This window comes from Mobula birostris, chromosome 26 (assembly GCF_030028105.1).
Source record: "Mobula birostris isolate sMobBir1 chromosome 26, sMobBir1.hap1, whole genome shotgun sequence".
NCBI lineage: Eukaryota > Metazoa > Chordata > Chondrichthyes > Myliobatiformes > Myliobatidae > Mobula > Mobula birostris.
In genome coordinates this window covers 9,794,685-9,816,115 of record NC_092395.1, presented here as the reverse complement: position 1 = coordinate 9,816,115, position 21,431 = coordinate 9,794,685, and the positions used below count along the sequence as shown (strand labels likewise).

The 21,431-nt window shown below is 40.6% G+C and overlaps 1 protein-coding gene across 1 annotated transcript in view; it reads right to left on the bottom strand.

Annotated features, from left to right (window-relative positions):
- LOC140188113 (alpha/beta hydrolase domain-containing protein 17B-like) overlaps positions 1-21,431 on the bottom strand; it is an 83,501-nt gene that overhangs the window by 31,481 nt on the left and 30,589 nt on the right. The window contains exon 2 of the mRNA XM_072244074.1: positions 14,756-14,950. Within this exon, the coding sequence (XP_072100175.1) occupies positions 14,756-14,950 (195 nt within the window). The remainder of the gene's footprint in view (positions 1-14,755; positions 14,951-21,431) is intronic.

The following is a 21,431-nucleotide window of genomic DNA, read 5'->3' as shown; positions in this document are numbered from 1 at the left end:
ACAAGGTGAAGGAGAATCCCAAGGGATTTTACAGATATGTTAGGAGCAAAAGGATTGCAAGGGACAAAATTGGTCCTCTGGAATACCAGAATGGTAATCCATGTGTGGACCCGAAACAGATTCTTAAATGAACTCTTTGCATCTGTATTTACTCAGGAGATGGTTACAGAGTCCATAGAAGTGAGGCAAAGTGAATTTTATGGATCCTGTACAGATTGCAGAGGAGGTAATGTTTGCTATGCTGAGGCAGATCAGGGTGGATAAATCCCCAGGGCTTGACAAAGTGTTCCAATGGACCCTACGGGAGGCAAGTGCAAAACCTGCCAGAGCCCTATCAGAGATATTTAGATTATCCTTAGAGACAGAGGAGATACCAGAGGATTAGAGGATAGCCAATGTCGTTGCACTGTTTTATATAAAAAAAAAGGCTCTAAACAGAAACCAGTAAATTATAAGCTGGTGAATCTGACATCAGACTCGTGTCTGATTGGGCCGCCAGTGAGTCGGGCTCCTTCCGGTAGCCCAATCAGTGGCAGGAGCAGGCCACAGCGTTGAGGTTTCTTGCAGGTTGGTGACGCTTGCTTAAAAGGAGAGCTTTGTGAGTGTTCGGGCTCATTCCTGTGGCCCAATCAGCGGCAGGAGCAGGCCACAGTGGCGAAGTTTCTCGCAGGTCGGTGATGCTTGTTGAAAAAGAACAGAAGTAACAAGTGGGGTGGCCATTGTTGGGAGAGTAGTGTCAGTGGTGAGAGTAGGAGTATCAGGCTTTGGCTCACAGGAGGTTTCAGCTCGAAAAAGGCACGGCTCTGGATAAGCTTCTATTAAGATTCCCTAGTTTCCCCTCTTACTGTACCCAATGTAGTAAATGGCTGTTGTGTGTTCTTCATGCCAGATGTTGAAGTCCTGTGAGACCCAGAGCCCCCCAGGGAACTACATCTGCATGAAGTGCATCCAGCTGCAGCTCCTTGAAGACTGTTAGGGATCTGGAGCAGCAGCTGGATGAAGTTCAGCTTGTATGGGAGAGTGAGGACATAATTAATCGGAGTTACAACAGAAAAGTAATCACGCCCAAGTTGTAGGAGGTGAGTAGCTGAGTGACTGTCAGGAGAAATAGAAATGTGAATAGGCGGATTACCCCTGTGGCCATTCCCCTCAATAATAAGTATATTGTTTTGAATATTGTCAGGGGGATGACCTCCCAGGGGAACGTCACGGAGACCGGGTTACATGCACTGAGAATAGTAGGTCTGTAGTGTAGAAGGGAAAAAGAGAAAAGACAGAGGACAGAGCAGTAGTGATAGGTGACTCAACAGTGAGGGAAACAGACAGGAGATTCTGTGGACGTGAACGGGGCATCCGAATGGCACATTACCTCCCAGGTGCCAGGGACAGGAACATCTCAGATCTTGTCCACAGCATTTTGGAGAGGGAGGGAGTGCGGCCAGTTATCTTAATACACATTGGTACCAATGACATAGGAAGGAAAAGCAAAGAGGTCCTGCAAAGAGAATTTAGAGAGCCAGGGAGAAAGCTGAGATGCAGGACCTTCAGGGTAGTAATTTCTGGATTGCTGCCTGTGCCACACGCCTGTGAGGATAGAAACAGGACAATCTGGCAGACTAATGTGTGTCTGAGAAGCTGGTGCAGGGGGCAAGGCTTCAGGTTCTTGGATCACTGGGATCTCTTCTGGGGGAGGAATGACCTCTTCGACAGTGATGGGTTGCACCTGAACCGGAGGGAGACCAATAATCTTGTGGGCAGACTACTCCTGTGGCCATTCCCCTCAATAATAAGTATATTGTTTTGAATACTGTTGGGGGGATGACCTCCCAGGGGTTAGAGTTATTGGGGAGGGCTTAAACTAATTTGGCAGGGGGAGGTGGGAACTGGAGTGAAGGGACTCAGGGTAAGGATAGGACGGATGGTTTAAAAAAAAGTAAAGAGCATGCAGTCAGACTGTCAGGAAGAGTAGGCAGATCATAGGACAAAATTGCAGCCAGCAGGGTGAGTATCAATGCATTAGGGATGCAGAATCAAAAAGGGTAGCAAATATAGCACTCAGTTATATCACAATGCACGACGCATAAGAAATAAGGTGGATGATCTTGTTGCACTATTATAGATTGCCTGGTTTGATACTGTAGCTATCACTAAATCGTGGCTGAAGGATGGTTATACTTGGGAGCTGAAGGTTACACACTGTATCAGAGAATAAGAAGATAGGCAGTCGGGATGGCGTGGCTCTGCTGGTAAAGATTGGCATCAAATCAGTAGAAAGATGTGTCGTAGGATCAGAAGATGTTGAATCCTTCTGGGTTGAGTTCAGAAACTGCAAGGGTAAAAGGACCCTAATAGCAGTTATATACATGCCTCCCAACAGTAGCTGGGATGTGGACTACAGATTACAATGGGAAATAGAAAAGACACGTCAAAAAGGCAATGTTATGATAGTCATGGGAAATTTCAACATGCAGGCTGGTAATGGATCTCAAGAGAGTGAGTTTATTGAATGCCTACGAGATGGCTTTTTAGAGCAGCTTGTCATTGAGCCTACTAGGGGATCAGCTATACTGGATTTGGTCTTATGTAATGAACTGGAGGTGACCAGGGAGCTCGAGGTAAAAAGAACCCTTCAGAGGCAATGATCACAATATGATTGAGTTCAACTTGAATTTTGATAGGGAGAAAGTAGTCTGACATAGCAGTATTTTAGTGGAGTAAAGGAAATTACAGTGGCATGAGGAGGAGCTGGCCAAAGTAAATTGGAAGGTGATGCTGGCAGGGATGACAGAGCAGCAATGGTTTAAGTTGCTGGGAAAAATGAGGTAGGTACAGGAAAGATGTATTCCAAAAACAGAGAAATACACAAATGGCAAAATAGTACAACTGTGGCTGACAAGGGAAGTCAAAGCTAAAGTAAAAGCAAAGGAGGGACCATAAAACAAAGCAAAAACTAATGGGAAGACAGAGGATTGGGAGGCTTTAAGAAACCTACAGAGAGCAACTAAAAGAATCATTAGAAAGGAAAAGATGAAATATGAAAGTGAGCTAGCAAACAATACCAAAGTGGATAGTAAAAGCTTTTTCAAATAAGTACAGTCGACCTTCACTAATCTGACTACCTGTAATCCGGTTCCTTCGATAATCCGGCACTGATTTCAAATTTCCTGCGCAACTGTAATTTCAAATTTCCCGGGCCACCGTATCAATCTGCTGCGCTAGATCTGTTCACGTGTTGGCGCGCTCTTGTAAGCACAGACAGGCAATTCCTGCTTGTTTTCCTGCATTTATTAATATTACTTGCATGAGGCACGGCCGCCCAGCGCCCGCCCGTCTCACCCGCCAGCGGCAAAAGAAACTAACGAGGATTCCCTCAGTAACTGCGAGTGAAGAGGGAAGAGCCCAGCGCCGAATTCCCGGCCGCCTGGCGGTCGCGTGAAATGTGGTGTATAGAAGTCCTCCTTTCTCCGACTTCTGCTTCTGCTCACCCAGATGTGCTGCCACCAACATCAACAGTTTTCAAAGAAATATTGTGCCAGTTCCTGATGCTTCACTCATTTTTCAAGATGAAGATGTTGATGATCGTGACAACCCCACACTTGCAGACATGTAACTTTGCCTGAAGGTATATTAAGTGTCTCACTTTAGAAGCGGAAGTGCTCAATTGTTCTGTATAATTAATTCCTGTACATTTACCTGTACCCTTTATTTTATCTGTGCCTGTACAGTATATTACTTCACTAAAATTTCACTTGCTACTCATTTAATATTTCTGTTCCATTATTATCTAACTTGTACTGATTTACATGTTATTTTAAAGGTATGATGAGGTGGTTAGCTATTGCTTAATGTGATGCTTTTGTAATTCGGCATTTTCACTAATCCGGCACTCCTCAGGTCCCAATGGTGCCGGATTATAGAAGTTCGACCTGTAAAAAATAAAAGAGATGAGAGTGGATATAGGACCACTAGAAAATGAAGCCGGAGAGATAATGTCAGGGGACAAGGAGATGGCAGATGAACTAAATGAGTATTTTGCATCAGTCTTCACCGTGGAAGACACTAGCAGTGTGCCAGATATTGAAGGCTGTGAGGGAAGAGCAGTGAATGCAGTTACTATTACAAGGGAGACGGTGCTCAAAAACCTGACAAACTTAAGTGTACATAAGTCACCTGGGCCAGATGAACTACACCTGAGGGTTCTGAAAGAGGTAGTGGTGGAGATTGTGGAGGCATTAGTACTGATCTTTCAAAAATCATTGGACATGCTGCCAGAGGTCTGGAGAATTGCAAATGTCACTCCACTCTTTAGGAAAGGAGGAAGGCAGCAGAAAGGAAATTATAAACCAGTTAGCCTGACCTCAGTGGTTGGGAAGATGTTAGAAGTCAATTGTTAAGGATGAGATTATGGAGGACTTGGTGACACAGGACAAGATAGGACAAAGTCAACGTGGATTCCTTAAGGAAAGATCTTGCCCGATAAACTTGTTGGAATTCTCTGAGATTACAAGTACGATAGATAAAGGGGATGCAGTGGATATTGTATATTTGGACTTTCAGAAGGCCTTTGACAAGGTGCCACACATGAGACTGCTTACCAAGTTAAGTGCCCATGGTATTACAGGAAAGTTACTGGCATGGTTAGAGCATTGGTTGAGTGCTAGGAGGCAGTGAATGGGAATAAAAGGATCCTTTTCTGGTTGGCTGCTGGAAACCACTGGTGTTCCACAGGGGTCGGTGTTGGGATCGCTTCTTTTTATGATGTATGTCAATGATTTAGGTGATGGAATAGATGCCTTTGTTGCCAAATTTGCCAAGGCACCAGTGAGGCCTCACCTGGAGAAATATGAACAGTTTTAGGCTCCTCATCTAAGAGGAGACATACTGGCACTGGAGAGGGTTCAGGGGAGGTTCACAAGGATTCTGGGAATGAAAGGGTTATCATATGAGGAATGTTTGACAGCTCTGGGTCTGTACTTGCTGGAATTTAGAAGGATGAAGGGGGATCTCACTGAAACCTTTCAAATGTTGAAAGGCTTAGACAGAGTAACTATGGAAAGGATGTTTTCCATGGTGGGGGAGCCTTGGACAAAAGGGCACAGCCTCAGGATAGAGGGATGTCCATTTAAAACTGAGATGTGGAGAAATTTCTTCAGTTATAGGGTGGCGAATTTGTGGAATTTATTACCCTAGGCAGCTGGGTGTATTTAAGGCAGGGCTTGATAGGTTCTTGATTGGATATGGTATCAAAGGTTAAGGGAGAAGGCTGGGAAGTGGGGCGGAGGGGGGAAAAAAGGAGTAGCCATGATTCAATGGCGGAGTAGACTCGACGTGCCAAATGGCCTAACTCTGCTCCTGTGTCTTATGACCTTATCGTCGTGGGAAAGTTATTGGAAGGTATTCTAAGGGCCTGGATACACAAGTACTTAGATAGATATGGACTGATTAAGGACAGTCAGCATAGCTTCGTAGGTCATGTCTAACCAAGCCTAAGGTTTTGAGGAAGTTACTGGGAAAGTAGATGAAGGGAAGGTGGTGGATGTTGTCTACACAGACTTCAGTAAGCCATATAGGAGGCTGGTCAAGAAGGTTCAGTCGCTCAGCATTCAGGGTAGGGTAGTAAATTGGATTAGATTAGACATTGGCATTGTGGGAGAAGCCCTTTTCTAGTGGTAGTAGAGGGTTGCCTCTCTGACTGGAGGCCTGTGACTAGTGGTGTGTCCCAGGGATTGGTATGGGTCCTTTATTATTTGTCATCAAGATCATTGATCTGGATGATAATATGGTTAATTAAATCGGCAAATTTGTGGATGATACCAAGACTGGGGGTGTAGTGGACAGTAAGGAAGGCTATCATGGCTTTCAGAGGGATCTATATCAGCTGGAAAAATGGGTTGAAAAACAGCACTTGGAATTTAATGCAGACAAGTGTGAATTTTTGCACTTCAGTGGGACCAATCAGTACAAGTCTTAAACAATGAACGGTAAGGCACTAAGGGGTGTGATAGAACAAAGATATCTGGGAATACAGGTCCATAATTCATTGAAAGTGGCACCACAGATAGATAGGGTTGTAAAGAAAGCTTTTGACACATTGGCTTTCATAAATCGATGTGTTGAGTACAGGAGAGGGGATGTTGGTGAAGCCCAATTTGGAGTACTGTGTGCAGTTCTGGTCACTTACCTACAGGAAAGCTGTAAACAAGGTCAAAAGAGTACAGAGAAAGTTTACAAGGATGTTGCCGGGTCTGGAGGATCTGAACTATAAGGAAAGATTGGGTAGGTTAGGACTGCATTCTTTAGAATGCAGGAGATTGAGAGGAGATTTGATAGAGTATAGAAAATTATGCAGGGTATAGATAGAGTAAATGCAAGCAGGCTTTTTCTACTGAGGTTGGGTAGGACTACAATTAGAAGTCATGGGTTATGGGTGAAAGGAGAAAAGTTTAAGGGGAACACAAGGGAAAACTTCTACAGTCAAAGTGTTGTGAGAGTGTGGAATAAGCTGCTAGCATAAAGTGGTGCATACGAGTTTGAGAGTAGTTTGGATGGGTACACAGATAATAGGGGCATGGAGGGCTCTGTTCCTGGTGCTAGTCAATGGAAGAAGGCAGTTTAAATGGTTTTGGGATGGACTAAATGGGCCAAAGGGCCTGTTTCAGTGCTGTATTTCTCTACAACAAACCTGAAATGTTGACTTTGATTCTCTTCCCACAGAAGCTCCTGACCTGAATACTTTCCACATTTTTTATTTCAGATCTCTAGCTTTGCCGCCTTTTGCGATTCAACAAATAAGAGACTTGCTTTTTTTCCAACCCCATTTCCTTTGTCACGTTACCCCTTCAACCAGCTCATCATTGCAATGACGAAGTTACTCACCTTTCACATTTTGTCACACACACACACACACACAGGCTTAAGACTGCATCACCTCTCAAATCTGCCCTCACATCAGGTAACTAAATTTCAACCAAACAGGACAAAGCAACAGTATACCAATTTCCTGCTTCAAATGCTAGCTTAACTAGTTTCATTGGGAGGGTGAGCAAGTTTATTAACTTCTACATCTGCATCTCAACAGCAATTGCTGCCCACCCCAAAAATAATCCAAGCTCTCTGAGCAATTGCAACAAAAATGTCAGTCTGCTGGTACAGATATGTTTACAAGTCTCAGCTGAGGAATTCCAAAAGAGCTGCAAAAGTTATGACACGTATTGTCTTGGTTATATTTTAAATCTTTAAATATCAGGTTATAGAACACAAGGCTTCACAGTTGTTCTTCTGGGGATAAAATGGAACACTTGTTATTCCTTCGGGCCAGCTAAAGCTAATTTAATCAATTCATAATCTCTCAAAAGATAATTAGCCAGAAGTAAGGATAATGTGTATAGAGAAGGGTGACAGGTGTGTCTTTGAATAGTGATTGCATTAGTCATGCTTAATACAACCTGGTCATTAGCTTTGACTTTGCAGTATACTTCAAGCTGATTGATGATTTTTTGCACGGCAGAAGGAGTTACTTTGAACAGTATACAGCTGCACAGAATTTATTTCACTGAAATCAATGAAAGATAGAGTGGGGAAAGAACACATTGCCAATGGCACAAAAAGGATTGGCTGTAAGTTATGGCAGCCATGTTTTTTACTCTTTTCCTTCCACAACAATGTTAAGGAATAAGGCATAAGGTGAGTCAAAGGAGCTTTAAAAGGTAATGGTTTCTTTTTGTAGAATATCTGAAACTTGCTGCCAGAGCATGTAGAGGAATGAGATACAGTCACTACATTTAAGAGACATTTACATAGTCCTAATGTGGGCAAGTGGGATCAGTATGGATTAGGGATTCCCAGCCTGGGATCCATAGACCCCCTCGGTTAATGGTATTGGTCCATGGCATAAGAAAAGGTTGGGAAGCTGTGGTATAGATGGCAAAATGGTCTGCATAGATGCGGTTTCTGTGCTATATAACTCTGTTTAATGTCATTCATACAATTATATGGTAAAATGGTCTCTCACTCTGATGTTAATATCAGCCCCCTTTCTACATCTATGAACAATATAAACGACTAATCCAAAAAACAAACTAAGCGTAACATTATTACAGCACCAACGACCTGCGTTAAATTCCACCATGTCTGTAAGGAGTTTGTATGTTCTCCCCGTGATTGCCTAAGCTTCCGCCCACATCCTAAAGACATTGTCATAGGGGTTAGTGAGTTAATCGGTCACATGGGTGTGAAGTGGGTGACATGAGTTTGTTGGGCTGGAAGGGCCTGTTGCCATGTTGTATCTCTTAATAAAAACTGTATTAGTGGTGCTATGGAGACTGCAGCTTGGATGCCATTTCTAAGTCAGCTTAGAGATGGAGACGGAAAGCAGTGAATCACCCTTTCACACATTACCTGATGTAACACTTTGACAGCCAAGGCTGGTAACTATGGAAATGTCCGAGGATTGACTGTTATAATTGGATTTGGTTTTATAGCAAGTGTCTATAGGTAGTAGTGCAAACAAATTCAAAAATAACTGAAAATAAATTGCAGGGTATGTTGGTGCATGTGACAATAATAAACCAATTACCAATGCAAAAGAAGTGAAGATGCAAAAAAGGCTTCAGAAGGAATTCTGAAGCCCATACCCACCAGTGTTAGTGTGATTACCACTCCAAGATGTATCGTGCAGAGCATTCTAACTGGTGGCACACTGTCTGGTATTGGGGGGTGGGGGGGCACTGCACAAATTGTGAACTTTGTCAGCTCCATCATGGGCACTAGCCTCCTCAGCATCCAGGACATCTTCAAGGAGCAATGCCTCAAAAGGCGACATCCATCATTAAGGATCCCCATCACCCAGGAAATGTCCTCTTCTCATTGCTACCATCAGGGAGGTGGTACAGGAGCCTGAAGGCACACACTCAACGATACAGGAATAGCTTCTTCCTGAGTCGTTACTTTCAGTTACTGTAATTTACTGTTTTTATGTTTTATGTACTGCTGCCGTATAACAAATTTCACAACATATGCCAGTGATATTAAACCTGATTCAGATTCTGATTAGAACCAGGGATCAACAGTGGGCTCAGACTCGGATCTCAAAATGAGGCAAAAGCTTTAAGAGAAAGAATTACTGGATTCCAAGGCAATTTATATAAGTGAGTCCTGATGAAGGGTCTTGGCCCAAAACGCCATTTGCTTATTCCCTCCATAGATGCTGCCTGACTTGCTGAGTTCCTCCAGTGTGTGTTACTTATGTTAGTGAACACAGGATTGAAAATGATTATTAGGAAACATTCACTTAACTTTCACTTTAAAATAAGCTATTTTCTGATTGCTTTCAATGTGAAAGTAAACAATTAGACACTGAATTCTGAGTCAATAAGCAAATGAGTGTGGAAACTGGACAGACAAAACTTTATCTCATCCAAAACTGGAAATAAAATGAAATTGCTAAAATAAAATGACACCACTAAAATAACAAGTCAGTCATCAGATTTGTAACACAAGTAGCAGTGACCCTGGTAACTGAATAGAAAATTGGTTGTGTAATCTTTTTTTGATATCATATATCTAGAATAAGCAGTTCAGTAGTAGCATCTGTGACAGGTACATTACCACAAAGCAGATTCGTGACTGATGCCCTTTCAAACTGGTATTTATGTTTAACCTACATGGACATGGACAGAAAGGGGAGGAAACATGGAAATGCTACTGACCACATCTCATAGTTTTACCTCCTTTGTAGCATGGGGAATAGCCAAGGAAAAACAAGATTAGAAAAAACTGAATTGAATTTGAAATTGGTTTATTATTGACACATGCACCAAGATATAGAAACTATCTTGTCTTGTTATACTGTTCATACAGTTCAATTATAAAACCATAGGATGTAGGAGCAGAATTAGGCCATTTGCTCCATCAAGTCTGTTCTACCATTTCATCATGGCTGATCCATTTGTCCTCTCAGCACCAATCTCCTGCATTCTCCCCATATCCCTTCATGCCCCAACTAATCAAGAATCTATCAATCTCTACCTTAAATATACCTAAAGACACAGCCTACACAGCCAACTGTGGCAATGGATTCCACAGATTCACCACTCTCTGGCTAAAGAAATTCTTCCTCATCACTGTTCTAAAAAGGCACCCCTCTATTCTGAGGCTGTGGCCTCTGGTCTCAAACTCTCCCACCAGAGGAAACAACCTCTCCATATCCGCTCTATGGAAGCCTTTCAATATTCGGAAGGTTTCAATTAGGTCACCCATCTTCCATCTGAATTCCAGTGAATACAGAGCAGAGCCATCAAATACTCCTCATATCTTTTCAATCCCAGAATCATTTTCGTACTTACACAGTGCATTGAGGTAGTACAAGGCAAGACATAATTAAAATTATGACAGGCATACACAATGAAGATTAAAGCTTAACAGCTACAGAGAAAGTGCATTGCAACTAGATGATAAAGTGCAAGACCATAACAAGGCAGCTTGTGAGGTCAAGAGCCCATCTTATCGTACTAGGCTATCCATTCAGTTGTCTCACAACTCAGATTATTTATGCATAAACAATCAGGAAGAGGTGCAACAAGTAAATAATATTTACAAGAAACACATTTTTCATTGTCTAACAAAAGCTAGTGCACAACAAATGGGTTCCAGGTCCATAATTCACTGAAGGTAGCTACACAAATGGTTGATGTGGTAAAGACGAACTAGATTTGCCTTCGTTATAAAGGGTGTTGACTATAAGAGTAAGGAAGTCATGCTGCAATTATATAAATCTTTAACCTTATTGCACTTTGAGCACTGTATGCAATTCTGGTCACACCATTACAGGAAGGATGCGGACACTGCAGATTTTAGGAACAGCTTCTTCCTCCATCATCAGATTTCTAAATAGCCCATGAACAAATACTACATTACTATTCCTTTCATGCAATATGTATTTATTTAGTGACTAGTAATTTTTATGCTTTGAACTGTAATGCTGCCACAAAATGACAAATTTCATGACATATGCCAGTAATAACAAACATTTTGAGAGTGCAAAAGAGGTTTACCAGGATACTGCCTGGATGACAGGGTATAAGCTATAAGGAAAGTTTGGACAAACTTTTGTTGTTCTCTCTGGAGGCTGAGAAGAAGCCTGATAGTGATTAAAAAAAGAGATGCATATGTTGGGTAAGCAGAATCTTCTCCCCAGGACGGGGGAGGGGAAGGTAGGGAGGTCAGGTTACCAGGAGTAGAAGTGGAAGCAGGGAGTTTCGTAGCGATTAAGTGTCTTTCATTTAGAACCATGAGTCCATGAATATGAAGGGAATGGAGGGATATGGATGGTACATAGGACGACGACATTTAGTATAAATTGGAGTTAAGATCGACACAGCATAGTGGGCTGAATGGCCTGTCCAGTGAAATACTATGACGGTGGTGCCTGAAAAGAGGATGCTGTCTAAGTTGCATGCCATCTTGGACAATGTCTCCCATCCACTACATAATGTACTGGGTGGGCACAGGAGTACATTCAGCCAGAGACTCATTCCACCGAGATGCAGCACAAAGCGTCATAGGAAGTCATTCCTGCCTGTGGCCATCAAAATTGACAACTCCTCCCTTGGAGGATCAGACACCCTGAGCCGCTAGGCTGGTCCTGGACTTATTTCCTGGCATAATTTACATATTATTATTTAATTATTTATGGTTTTATATTTCTATATTTATACTCTATTCTTGGTTGGTGCAACTGTAACGAAACCCAATTTCCCTCGGGATCAATAAAGTATGACTATGACTATTTATAAAACAATGTTGGGTCAACTAATATTTTAGTAAGAAGCTGGAGTAGTACTCATTGAGACAGTAGTCACGGGGGTTAGTGAGTGAATCAATCTGACTCTCTAACTAGATTTGTCTTTCAAGTATCTGGAAGACAAATCTAGAGTGGTGATTGCAACAAAGAAGATGGAGCTCAGGAAGGAACTGACAGGAGAAATTACCATGTAAAGAGCTTTCTAAGCCTAACACCTTTTGATGTACAAGTAATTGGAATATAGACTATAACAACACTACTAGCTAGATTCTGGATTTCTCCTACTTATGTCATGCTAAATGGTCATGTTTTGCTCCAAAGCTAAACTCAATGATATTATTTCCAAAATTTAGACACTGTTGAGATGGGAAAAAGTGCTTTCATGATTTTCTTCATATTAAAAGGCACTGAAACCGATCTGCACCATCACGTAGGCAGTTGTCACCCTTGTCTATTACTGACAGAAGAAAGTCAGCATGATTATGTAGCTCATCCCACTGGATGCCTTGAAGTGAAAGTGGGCAGGGTAGGAATTTAAAAAATATAGAAAATAGATGGACAGTGTGGCACGGTGGTATAGTAGTTACTGCAATGCTCTATATTACTGTAAAATCAGGGTTCTATTCCTACCACTATCTATAAGGAGTTTGCACGTTCTCCCCATGACACAAGGCTTTCCTCCGGCTGCGCTGTTTTCCTCCCACATTCTAAAGACCTCCAGTTAGGGTTAGTAAGTTGTAAGCATGCTTTGTTGGCTCTGAAAACATGGTATCCCTTGCAGGCTGCCCCTAGCACATCCCCAAAGCAAGCGATGCATTCCACTGATTGTTTCAATGTACGTTTAATTGTTAATTGTTGCAGTTAATTGTTGCAAGTTTAATTGTTATTCAACCATACATGAATGATCATGAATACAGCCAAATGAGACAGTGTGATGACACGGGGTCAAGGTGCAAAACACAGTACCAACAGTCACACACAGCATCAAAACCACCGACTAGAAGAGTCCCGACACCTCCGACGTTGCAGCTTGAGGCCCAGTTCTCGCACACACAAAACAACAAACCCATATAGACTATCAGTAAAATATGACAACTCAGAATATACATGTATATAGTCCAGACCCCTTAGCCCACCGATATCATATCGACTTGCCCCAATGCCCACTAGGTGATTCCGCAGCTTTGAGGTCCTGACCTTGCATATACAAGCAGGTATAGAATAATAGTAAAACCACAACCACACAAATATAAAGCTAATCCTTAAATCTCTGTTGTGCGTTGTTTACCATTTGTTTTTTGTGTCTTGCAACTTCACCATATCTTTACTTCTTTCTTAGGTACACCAAGTACTACTTCCTTGCTGATCCAGAGTTGGTGTGGAGTGAGGGATCTGTCATGCAATAGATGTGGTCATCAGCATGACTACATTGGAACATAAAAACTGCTGCCAAAAAGGATGGCTGACAAATGCAGAGTTTTCAAATGTTTGTTCCCTTGTGGAACTATCCCTTTTAACATGCATCTTTAAATTTAAACTCATTTTAGAGGAAAGGTCAGTGGATCAGTGGATAGGTCTGCACTTAATACCCATCCCTAATTAACCTTGACCAGTGAACAAATACAGTGCCTTTTCTAAGTGCAAGCTTCTAACAACTTTCTACAGGAGCACAAACAAGTGTCCTGTCGGACTGTAGAATTGCATGGCAAGGAAGCTGCAAGGCACTGGATTACAAGACTCTACAGAGGATAGTAAAAACAGCCGAATAGATCACCGGAATCTCCTCTCCCCTATTCATGTCATTTACCAGGAGTGCTTTATACGAAAGGCCCCGAAGCATCGTTGATGATCCCCACCACGCATCCCACAATCTCTTTGACCCACTACTGTTAGAAAGGAGGTACAGGAGCATCAGGATTAGGACCACCAGACTGGGTAACAGCTTCTTCCCCAGGACATGAGGCTAATGAATACCCTGCCACCACCAAGGTCTCGTCACTTGGACAGCCAGCTGCTTATGGTACAATTTACTTGCATTGCGTACTTCACATGCACTTTGAATGATATTTTATTAACTTATTTGTAGTAATATTTTAATTTATGAGCTGTGTTTGTTATATGTTTTGTGGGCCCACCATGGTCTGGTGGAACTGTTTGGTTGTATATATGTACAGTCAGATGATAATAAACTTAAACTTGAAGTGGCCACACTGCAGCCATTATGTGTGTTGGACAGATTGAATGTTTCATAGATGCATGGGATGACAATTAAGCAGGCTGCTTTGCCCTGGGCAGGAGACAGGTTTAAGGAGCAATGTTGAAGCTGCACTCATCCAAAGTCAGCTGAAAGAATACATGATACTAGATATTTGAGCAAACTTTTTCTACAAGTTTCTGAAATCGCTGATGGTGGTTCTCTGACTGGACTCAGCACATAATGCCTGCAAGTACCATTAGAGTTTTCTCTGCAATGTAGAACAATCATTCAATATGACAATGATAAATTATCTTTTGAATGGGGTATCAAATCAAGGCCCTTTGTACCTAATGAATTGCTTTTTTTAAAGTTTCTATAATAGTTTGCACAAATTTATGTATTCAGGTTAACAACTAATATCTTAAGAGCAAAAAAAAAACATTTGATCATCTTTCCAGTATTACATTGTTTAAAAGTGGATGTTTTGGTTACCTGTATAACACCACTGCCTATTCTAAATTAATTCCCTAGTTGCAGATAATAGAATAAAATAAATAAAATAAAAATTTAAAATAATAAAAATAAAATGTCTCCATGCAATCCCAATAAGATTTGCCAATACCAATATCCCAACACCTTACTAGACTTTCTAACTCACCAGTTAGCAAAAATGCAGTAATCTGCATCAAGATAAGACATTTTTTAAACTTCTGTACTGACCTCCTACAAGGTTCAATAAAGTACCTGGTAAAACCCACCTGGTCCGCAATGCTTGCCATGCCGCATCAATGTCTGCATACAGATTCTTCTCAGAAGGTTTCCCATTGCTGACTCCATACCCTGAGTAGTCATAGGAGAAGATGTTACAGTTGATTCTGGTGCCTAGACCAATGTAGAAACTGCTCATCTGACCCAAATCCACTGCATTTCCATGGGAGAAGAGAAGGGTGAACCTGGAAGGTAAAAGAAGAATATTTACAAGCTGATATCAACATGATATTGTTTGTGGTAATAAATTCTACAGGCAAGTTCAGATTGTGCATAGGATTTGTGGGGAAGACAAAAGATGTTTTTGGACATAATGGGGAACTCTGTTTAACTAATGAGAAAGGTACCAGAGGGAGATTACTTTATGTACCATAACTATAATTGCACACTTAAGAATATTAACAGGTGGTTCACAACATAATATACAAGTTGAATGCAGTAGAAATTTTGGGAATACATGCAGTCATTGTTAGGACTTTGAAAATAAGAGCATGTGGCCCTACAGTTGTACTGCGGTACTTGCCTATCCATTACACTCCAGGTTCTTAAAAATTAGATCATTCTCTACAAACTGTTTCTCCTTCGACAAAGTCTGCCTGACATGAAGATGAGAGATTAGTTATCTCACATGTACATTGAAAAATAAAGTGAAACACATCGACTCAAATCAAATCAGTGAGGATTTAATTCTGAATATTTTGAAGTATCTTTCGTTTTATTTCATATTTGCAGTTTTTGCTTTTCCATTTTATAGCTGCTTGTGTAATAAGATAAAAAGTGACATAACTCTTGAAGAAACAATTAAACTGTGCTCCTGTGAGTACACAGTTTTGACCCCAGAATACATTTTTCTGTTACGTCCTTTCACACAAGTAGAAATGTACAGGTGTTGCTCCTGCTCCTTTAAAATGATGGGACCCTCTTATAACAAAAAAACAATATCAGAATAATCATAAGACTGGCAACCAGTTTAGACTTAGTCTTCAAGTAATCATGTAGATAACAGATATCAGTAGTGTTATTACCATCACAACTAATGGCTGTTAGAGCAGGAGCAAGAACTTTGCACACATGGCATTTTTGGTAATTTTTCTGGTTTTCCATGTATAAAATGACAGTTGAATAAATAAAATCAGATTCTCCAGCCCCAACCAGCACCCAGCATCCACGGTCAAAGAACAAGTCACAGAATATAAAAGGCGACAGCATGTAGTCCTTCACATAGTTCCATTTTTCCTGGCCTTCAGGAACACAGAGAAATCAGTTATTGTTTTGGTTATGGAAAGTAGTTTGCATATCTAGCTGGCGCCACAACGTACAATCTATTCAGCGCTGCCTCTGTGTTGCAAGTTTAGTCTAATCACTTGCTGTAGTACTAAATGTTCAACACATTTTTGGCCACTTCTTCACATAAATGACAGAAACTGAGTTCCCTTTTTCTCGCCCGTCTTATCACAAAAACAAGGTGGTAAAAAGGAAGCCAAGATAGAATGACTCCTAAAAACCACTTTGAAACATTCTAACCTCACACATCTGCCACTCAGCAGGAAAAAAGACTGGAGCTAATCAGCTTGAAGCTGCCACTTGAAGTCATTTGACTTCACCTTTCCAAGATATTCCCTTTGTCCGACCAGTTTCCCACACCCGCTCCCATCCACATACCCTGCTTCTGAAAACTAACTTATTTTCTCCTTCCTAATTCTGATGAAGGGTCGAGGATCTGAAACATTAATAGTTTCTCATTTCACAGATGCTACCTGAGTGCTTCCATCATTTTCCATTTCATCTCAGATTTGAAGCATCTGCAGATTTTAAATTTTCATTTAATAACACAACACTGCATTCATCTTGAACTGCTGAACAGGTCAATCAAAGTCAAAATACAAATTAAAAAGCAAATCCAAATATGACAATTCTCTTGATTTGTAAATATTTAGAGTCATACCTGAATAGACTGGGAAAATTCAGGTGAGAGAAAGCTGGTTTAATTTTATGAATGGTAAGAAGCAGAAGATAACTTTAACACCAACAAACTACACCTACATCTATAATTAAACAAAATTTAAACCAACGACAAAGTGGTTGTTGTGACTGAAAATTAAAGGGCGCCACTTTAGCGAAGCAGTTAATGAGACACTATTACTGCTCAGGGCTTTGTGGAGTTAGGAGTCCATTTTCGGTGCTGTATGCAAGGAGTTTGTACGTTCTCCCAGTGAACCATGTGTGTTTCCTCCCATAGTCCAAAGATGTACTGGTTAGCAGGTTAATTGAGCATTGTAAATTGTACCATGTTTAGGCTCGTGTTAAAATATGCAAGTTGCTGAGCAGTGTGACTCGCTGGCCTAGAAGTGCCTTTTCCATGTAGTATTGCCAAATAAATAAATATCCTTAATTATTCTTAAAGTAGTATGTATTTTCAGGACAGGAATTCTAGTTTTAGGGATTAAACCACTAAAACTAAGGATGTGCAAGAAGCCAAACGCTGAGCAGAGTTCTTAGAGTGGTGCAGGGATAAAGTTGCAAGAGGAGAACTATGAAAGAATTTGACAAGTGAAGATGAGAGTTTAAAGTAGAGGACTTGCTAAACCAAAAGGTAATGCATCTTCATGACAAATGTGTGGCATTAGAATATAGTCAGAGTATTGGATAAGCTCAAATTTTTGGAAAGTTCAAGATCAGAAGAGCATTGGAACATAGAGTCTAAAGTAACAAAGATACTGACAAATGAATGGAGGCATTAGACAATGGTGTGACCGACGTGTCAGAAGGCTGAAGATAGGTTGTTGACAAAGAATCATTAATCTGAAATGTATAACTGTTTCTTTCACTATACCATTTGACCTGCTGGATATTTCTAGCATTTTCTGTTTTCACCATAACCACACGGGATATGTGGTTTTGATCAGGGACATTCTACAGCAGAAAAAGAAACCCCACTGAATGTGGTCACATCTGATATGTCAGGAGAAGACAAGATTTGGGATATCAACACATTCAGGGAGTGGGGGAGCAATGCGCTTAGAGGTGAGATGTTAGTACAACTTGTTTTTTGGAAGAGGAGCACTGAAGATTTTTTTTAAAAAAGGTTAACTATAAACATCACTTGTTGACAGAAGCCCAGGAAAGGAATTTGGATGTTTTAGGTGCTTTATTATACAGCAGTTTGGTGATACAAGCACATTAATTAATAAAATATTGAAATGTCCTGTAACAGAACATTACAGCACAATATAGTGACTTTGGCCCACAATGTTGTGCGGATCTTTTAACCTACTCTTAAGATCAATATTGCCCTTCCCTCCAACAGAGCACTCCATTTTCCAATCATCCATGTACTTAGGAGTTTCTTAAATGTTCCACACACCCACCAGTGTATAAAAAAAAATCTTGCCTCCTTGTCCTCTAGACTAGACACAGAGGAATATGCATACAGACAAATGCTGTGAAATGCACTTGCCGGTCATGTCACAGTTTATATAAGATACTGAACTCAGACTACCTTTTCTTCATTAAGATGGATCTATGATATTCAAACATTATGAATTATTTTAACCCTGAGAACATGTACCTCATCAGAATTGACCTTCAGCTCCAAACATAATGTATACAGGATGGAGTAAAAAAACTTTTAACCAAGTTTGAATTCATTTCAAATTCACAAAGGCATAAAGTTCAAATAGAATGCATGGCTGCTCTTTGACACTGTAACATCAAATGAAAGGACAATCATTTATAGTGGTCTGTTTTTAGAAAGATCTATAACTCTCTCAAGATTATAGTCATAGAGCACTACAGCATAAACAGGTCCTTCTAGTCAATGCCAAACTGTTATTCATTATTTATTTATTTTGCTTTATTGAGATACAGTGTGGAACAAGCCTTTCTGGCCCTTCAAGCCGCACTGCCCAGCAACCCACCAGTTTAATCCTAGCCTAATCACAGGACAATTTACAATGACCAATTAACCTACCAGCCAGTACACCTTTGGACTGTGGGAGGAAACCAACGTAGTCTCAGGGAGAACATACAAACTCCTTATAGGCAGCGACAGGAATTGAACCCCGGTCGCTTGTACTGTATAGAGTTGTGCTAACCACTACAATACCGTGCCATTTCCTTGATCCATTGACTCCACAATAGGATCGTAGTCCTCGTGCCTCCCATCCATGTACTGTGCTTATCAAAACTTCTCTTAAATGTTGCAGTCAAACCAGCATCTACCTCTTCCGCTGGCAGTTTGTTCCACTATCTCACCACCCTGAGTGAAAAAGCCCCCCTCAGGTTTCCATTAAATACCTCATCCAGGCTCTTACTTCCTAAGTTTTTCAGTATGCTATTCAAATCTCCACTGCACTCCAGCTGGACTTACAACAAACTGCAGTAATAGAAACTAACCAGGACTCAATACAACTTAGCTACATGCCCCTTGCAATGACAAAAATGACTGAATGATGGATAATTATTGTAATCACCAATATTAACTTGTAACATTTTTTCAGATATTGCCTGCAATTTTCAAAATTTCTCAGGTTTATTTCAATACCAAGTTTGAAGAGAAAGCAAAGTAGAAATAATCATACAGTAGACGTGAACAATTAATACAATAAAAAATTTAATTTTTTCCAAACATCATGAGAAAAGCTGATAATTTACCTCAGAAACAAGCCACAGTACCTGGATTATTCCAATTACTGAACTGCCAAATCTCCCCTCTTCTTCTATTCCCCTTTCTGGCCTCTTACTTCCCTCTCATGTCTCTATCACCTTCCCCTGGGTCCCCTCCTCCTTTCCTTTCTCCTATGGTCCACTCTCTTCCCCTATCAGATTCCTTCTTCTCCAGCCCTTTAGCTTTCTTTCTCGTCTGGCTTCACCAGTCATCTTCTAGCTTGCCCTCCTTCCCCTCCCCCCACCCTTTTTATTCTGGCATCTTCCCCCTTCCTTTCCAGTCCTGAAGAAGGGCTTCGGCCCAAAATATCAACTGTTATTCATCTCCAAGGATGCTGCCTGACCTGTTGAGTTCCTCCAGCATTTGGTGTGTGTTGCCAAATCTATCATTTAGCACAGTCTTAGTCCACATATTTTGTGTAAACTGTAATTAATAATGCTGTCAACTTCCCAACCCAAAAATAATAGGAAGCACAAATCCAATGAAAGAGCTGAAGCCTTCTTTAATAAAATTTGATTGTCGGAGGCCCTGATACTTTAGGAAAAGTTACAGCTGTGACATACTCAATGATCAAAGTCACTTTTCTAATCAAATACAAAACAGAAAATTTTGGAAATCTCTGCACAAATCTCCATTACCAGCGATTAAGCAGGCTCTATTTAAAGAATTTAGGTGACATTAAGAATTTAATATAAAGCAAATGCACAAAGAAACAGACCTACAGTTTACTCAGCACAACCATGTCAAAATATAAACAATCTAACCAATTTGGTGGAAACCACCAATCCACATTGACAATATGCATTCATTGTTACATGGGTGCTTCAATACATAGTCAACTAAATAACACTGTTACACTGGATTTTGATGGTATAATTGCAGCCCAAGTCATTGATGCAGTTCCCTCCACCCAACTCCGTGCCCACCATCAAAAAGAAAGTTCTTTTTCTAATGATTTGGGCTTGCCCCCAACTTGGTGTTTACACTCACTGCGAGATGCACTTCCCAGAGGACAACCTACCTGTTTATTAACCTGAAACTTACAACTAAGCAGACTGTTTGTGAGATGAGCTTTTTACCAAGGTATTTTATGCTGCAATTTACATGAACTACATTCTATGCATTCTTGGTTTTTCCAAAGTTAACTAATTATTTATATCAAGTTTAAATTGCACATTAATAAAAGTCCAATTATTACTTTTTGAGAGAATTATTGAGAGAACACAATCAGTACAATGCTAGCCAAATTAACAAAAAGTGTCAAAAATTCGAATCTTTGTCATGTGTTTTAAAGTAATATTTTGTTGTAATATACAGTGTGGTTCATCTCACTAAAGACCATATAACAACTCAGAAAACAGTAAAACTGCCCAGAGGTGTATTATTACCATGGTTACTATATTACTACTTTGCCTTGAAGAAGGATCATCAACAGTTAAGTGTTTGTTTCACTCTCCATAGAGGCTGCCCAGCCAGCTGAACATTTCCAGCATTTCACAATATTTTTATTTCAGATTGTCAGCAATCATAGTTTTTTGCATTTCAGCTTCAACAATGCATTAATTTCTCAGATAAAAAGGGAACTTCCACATTGGCTATAGAAACTTACTTCTAAACGATTTCGGGCAAACAATATACAAACAGACGACTTCCAGATCAGATGAGTTTTCAAAGTTCAAAGTACATTTATTATCAATGTCTACAGTATACAGTCCTGAGATTTGTTTTCTTACAGACAACTAGAAAACAAAGAAACACCAAAGAACTCGTTTAAAGACACCTCCTACACAACAAGACCATCATCAGACATACAGAACAAACTGCGCAAACAACAAAAAGTGAACAAATAACACACAAAACATTAAACATCAAACCTTTGAGTCCCCAAAACGTGAGTACACAGCCACAAGCAGCTGAGGTGAATAAAGTCAGTCCAAGAGCCAATGGCCACGGCCCAAGCAATTGTGTTCAGCGTTGTGTCGATGCTGCAGACCTCAATC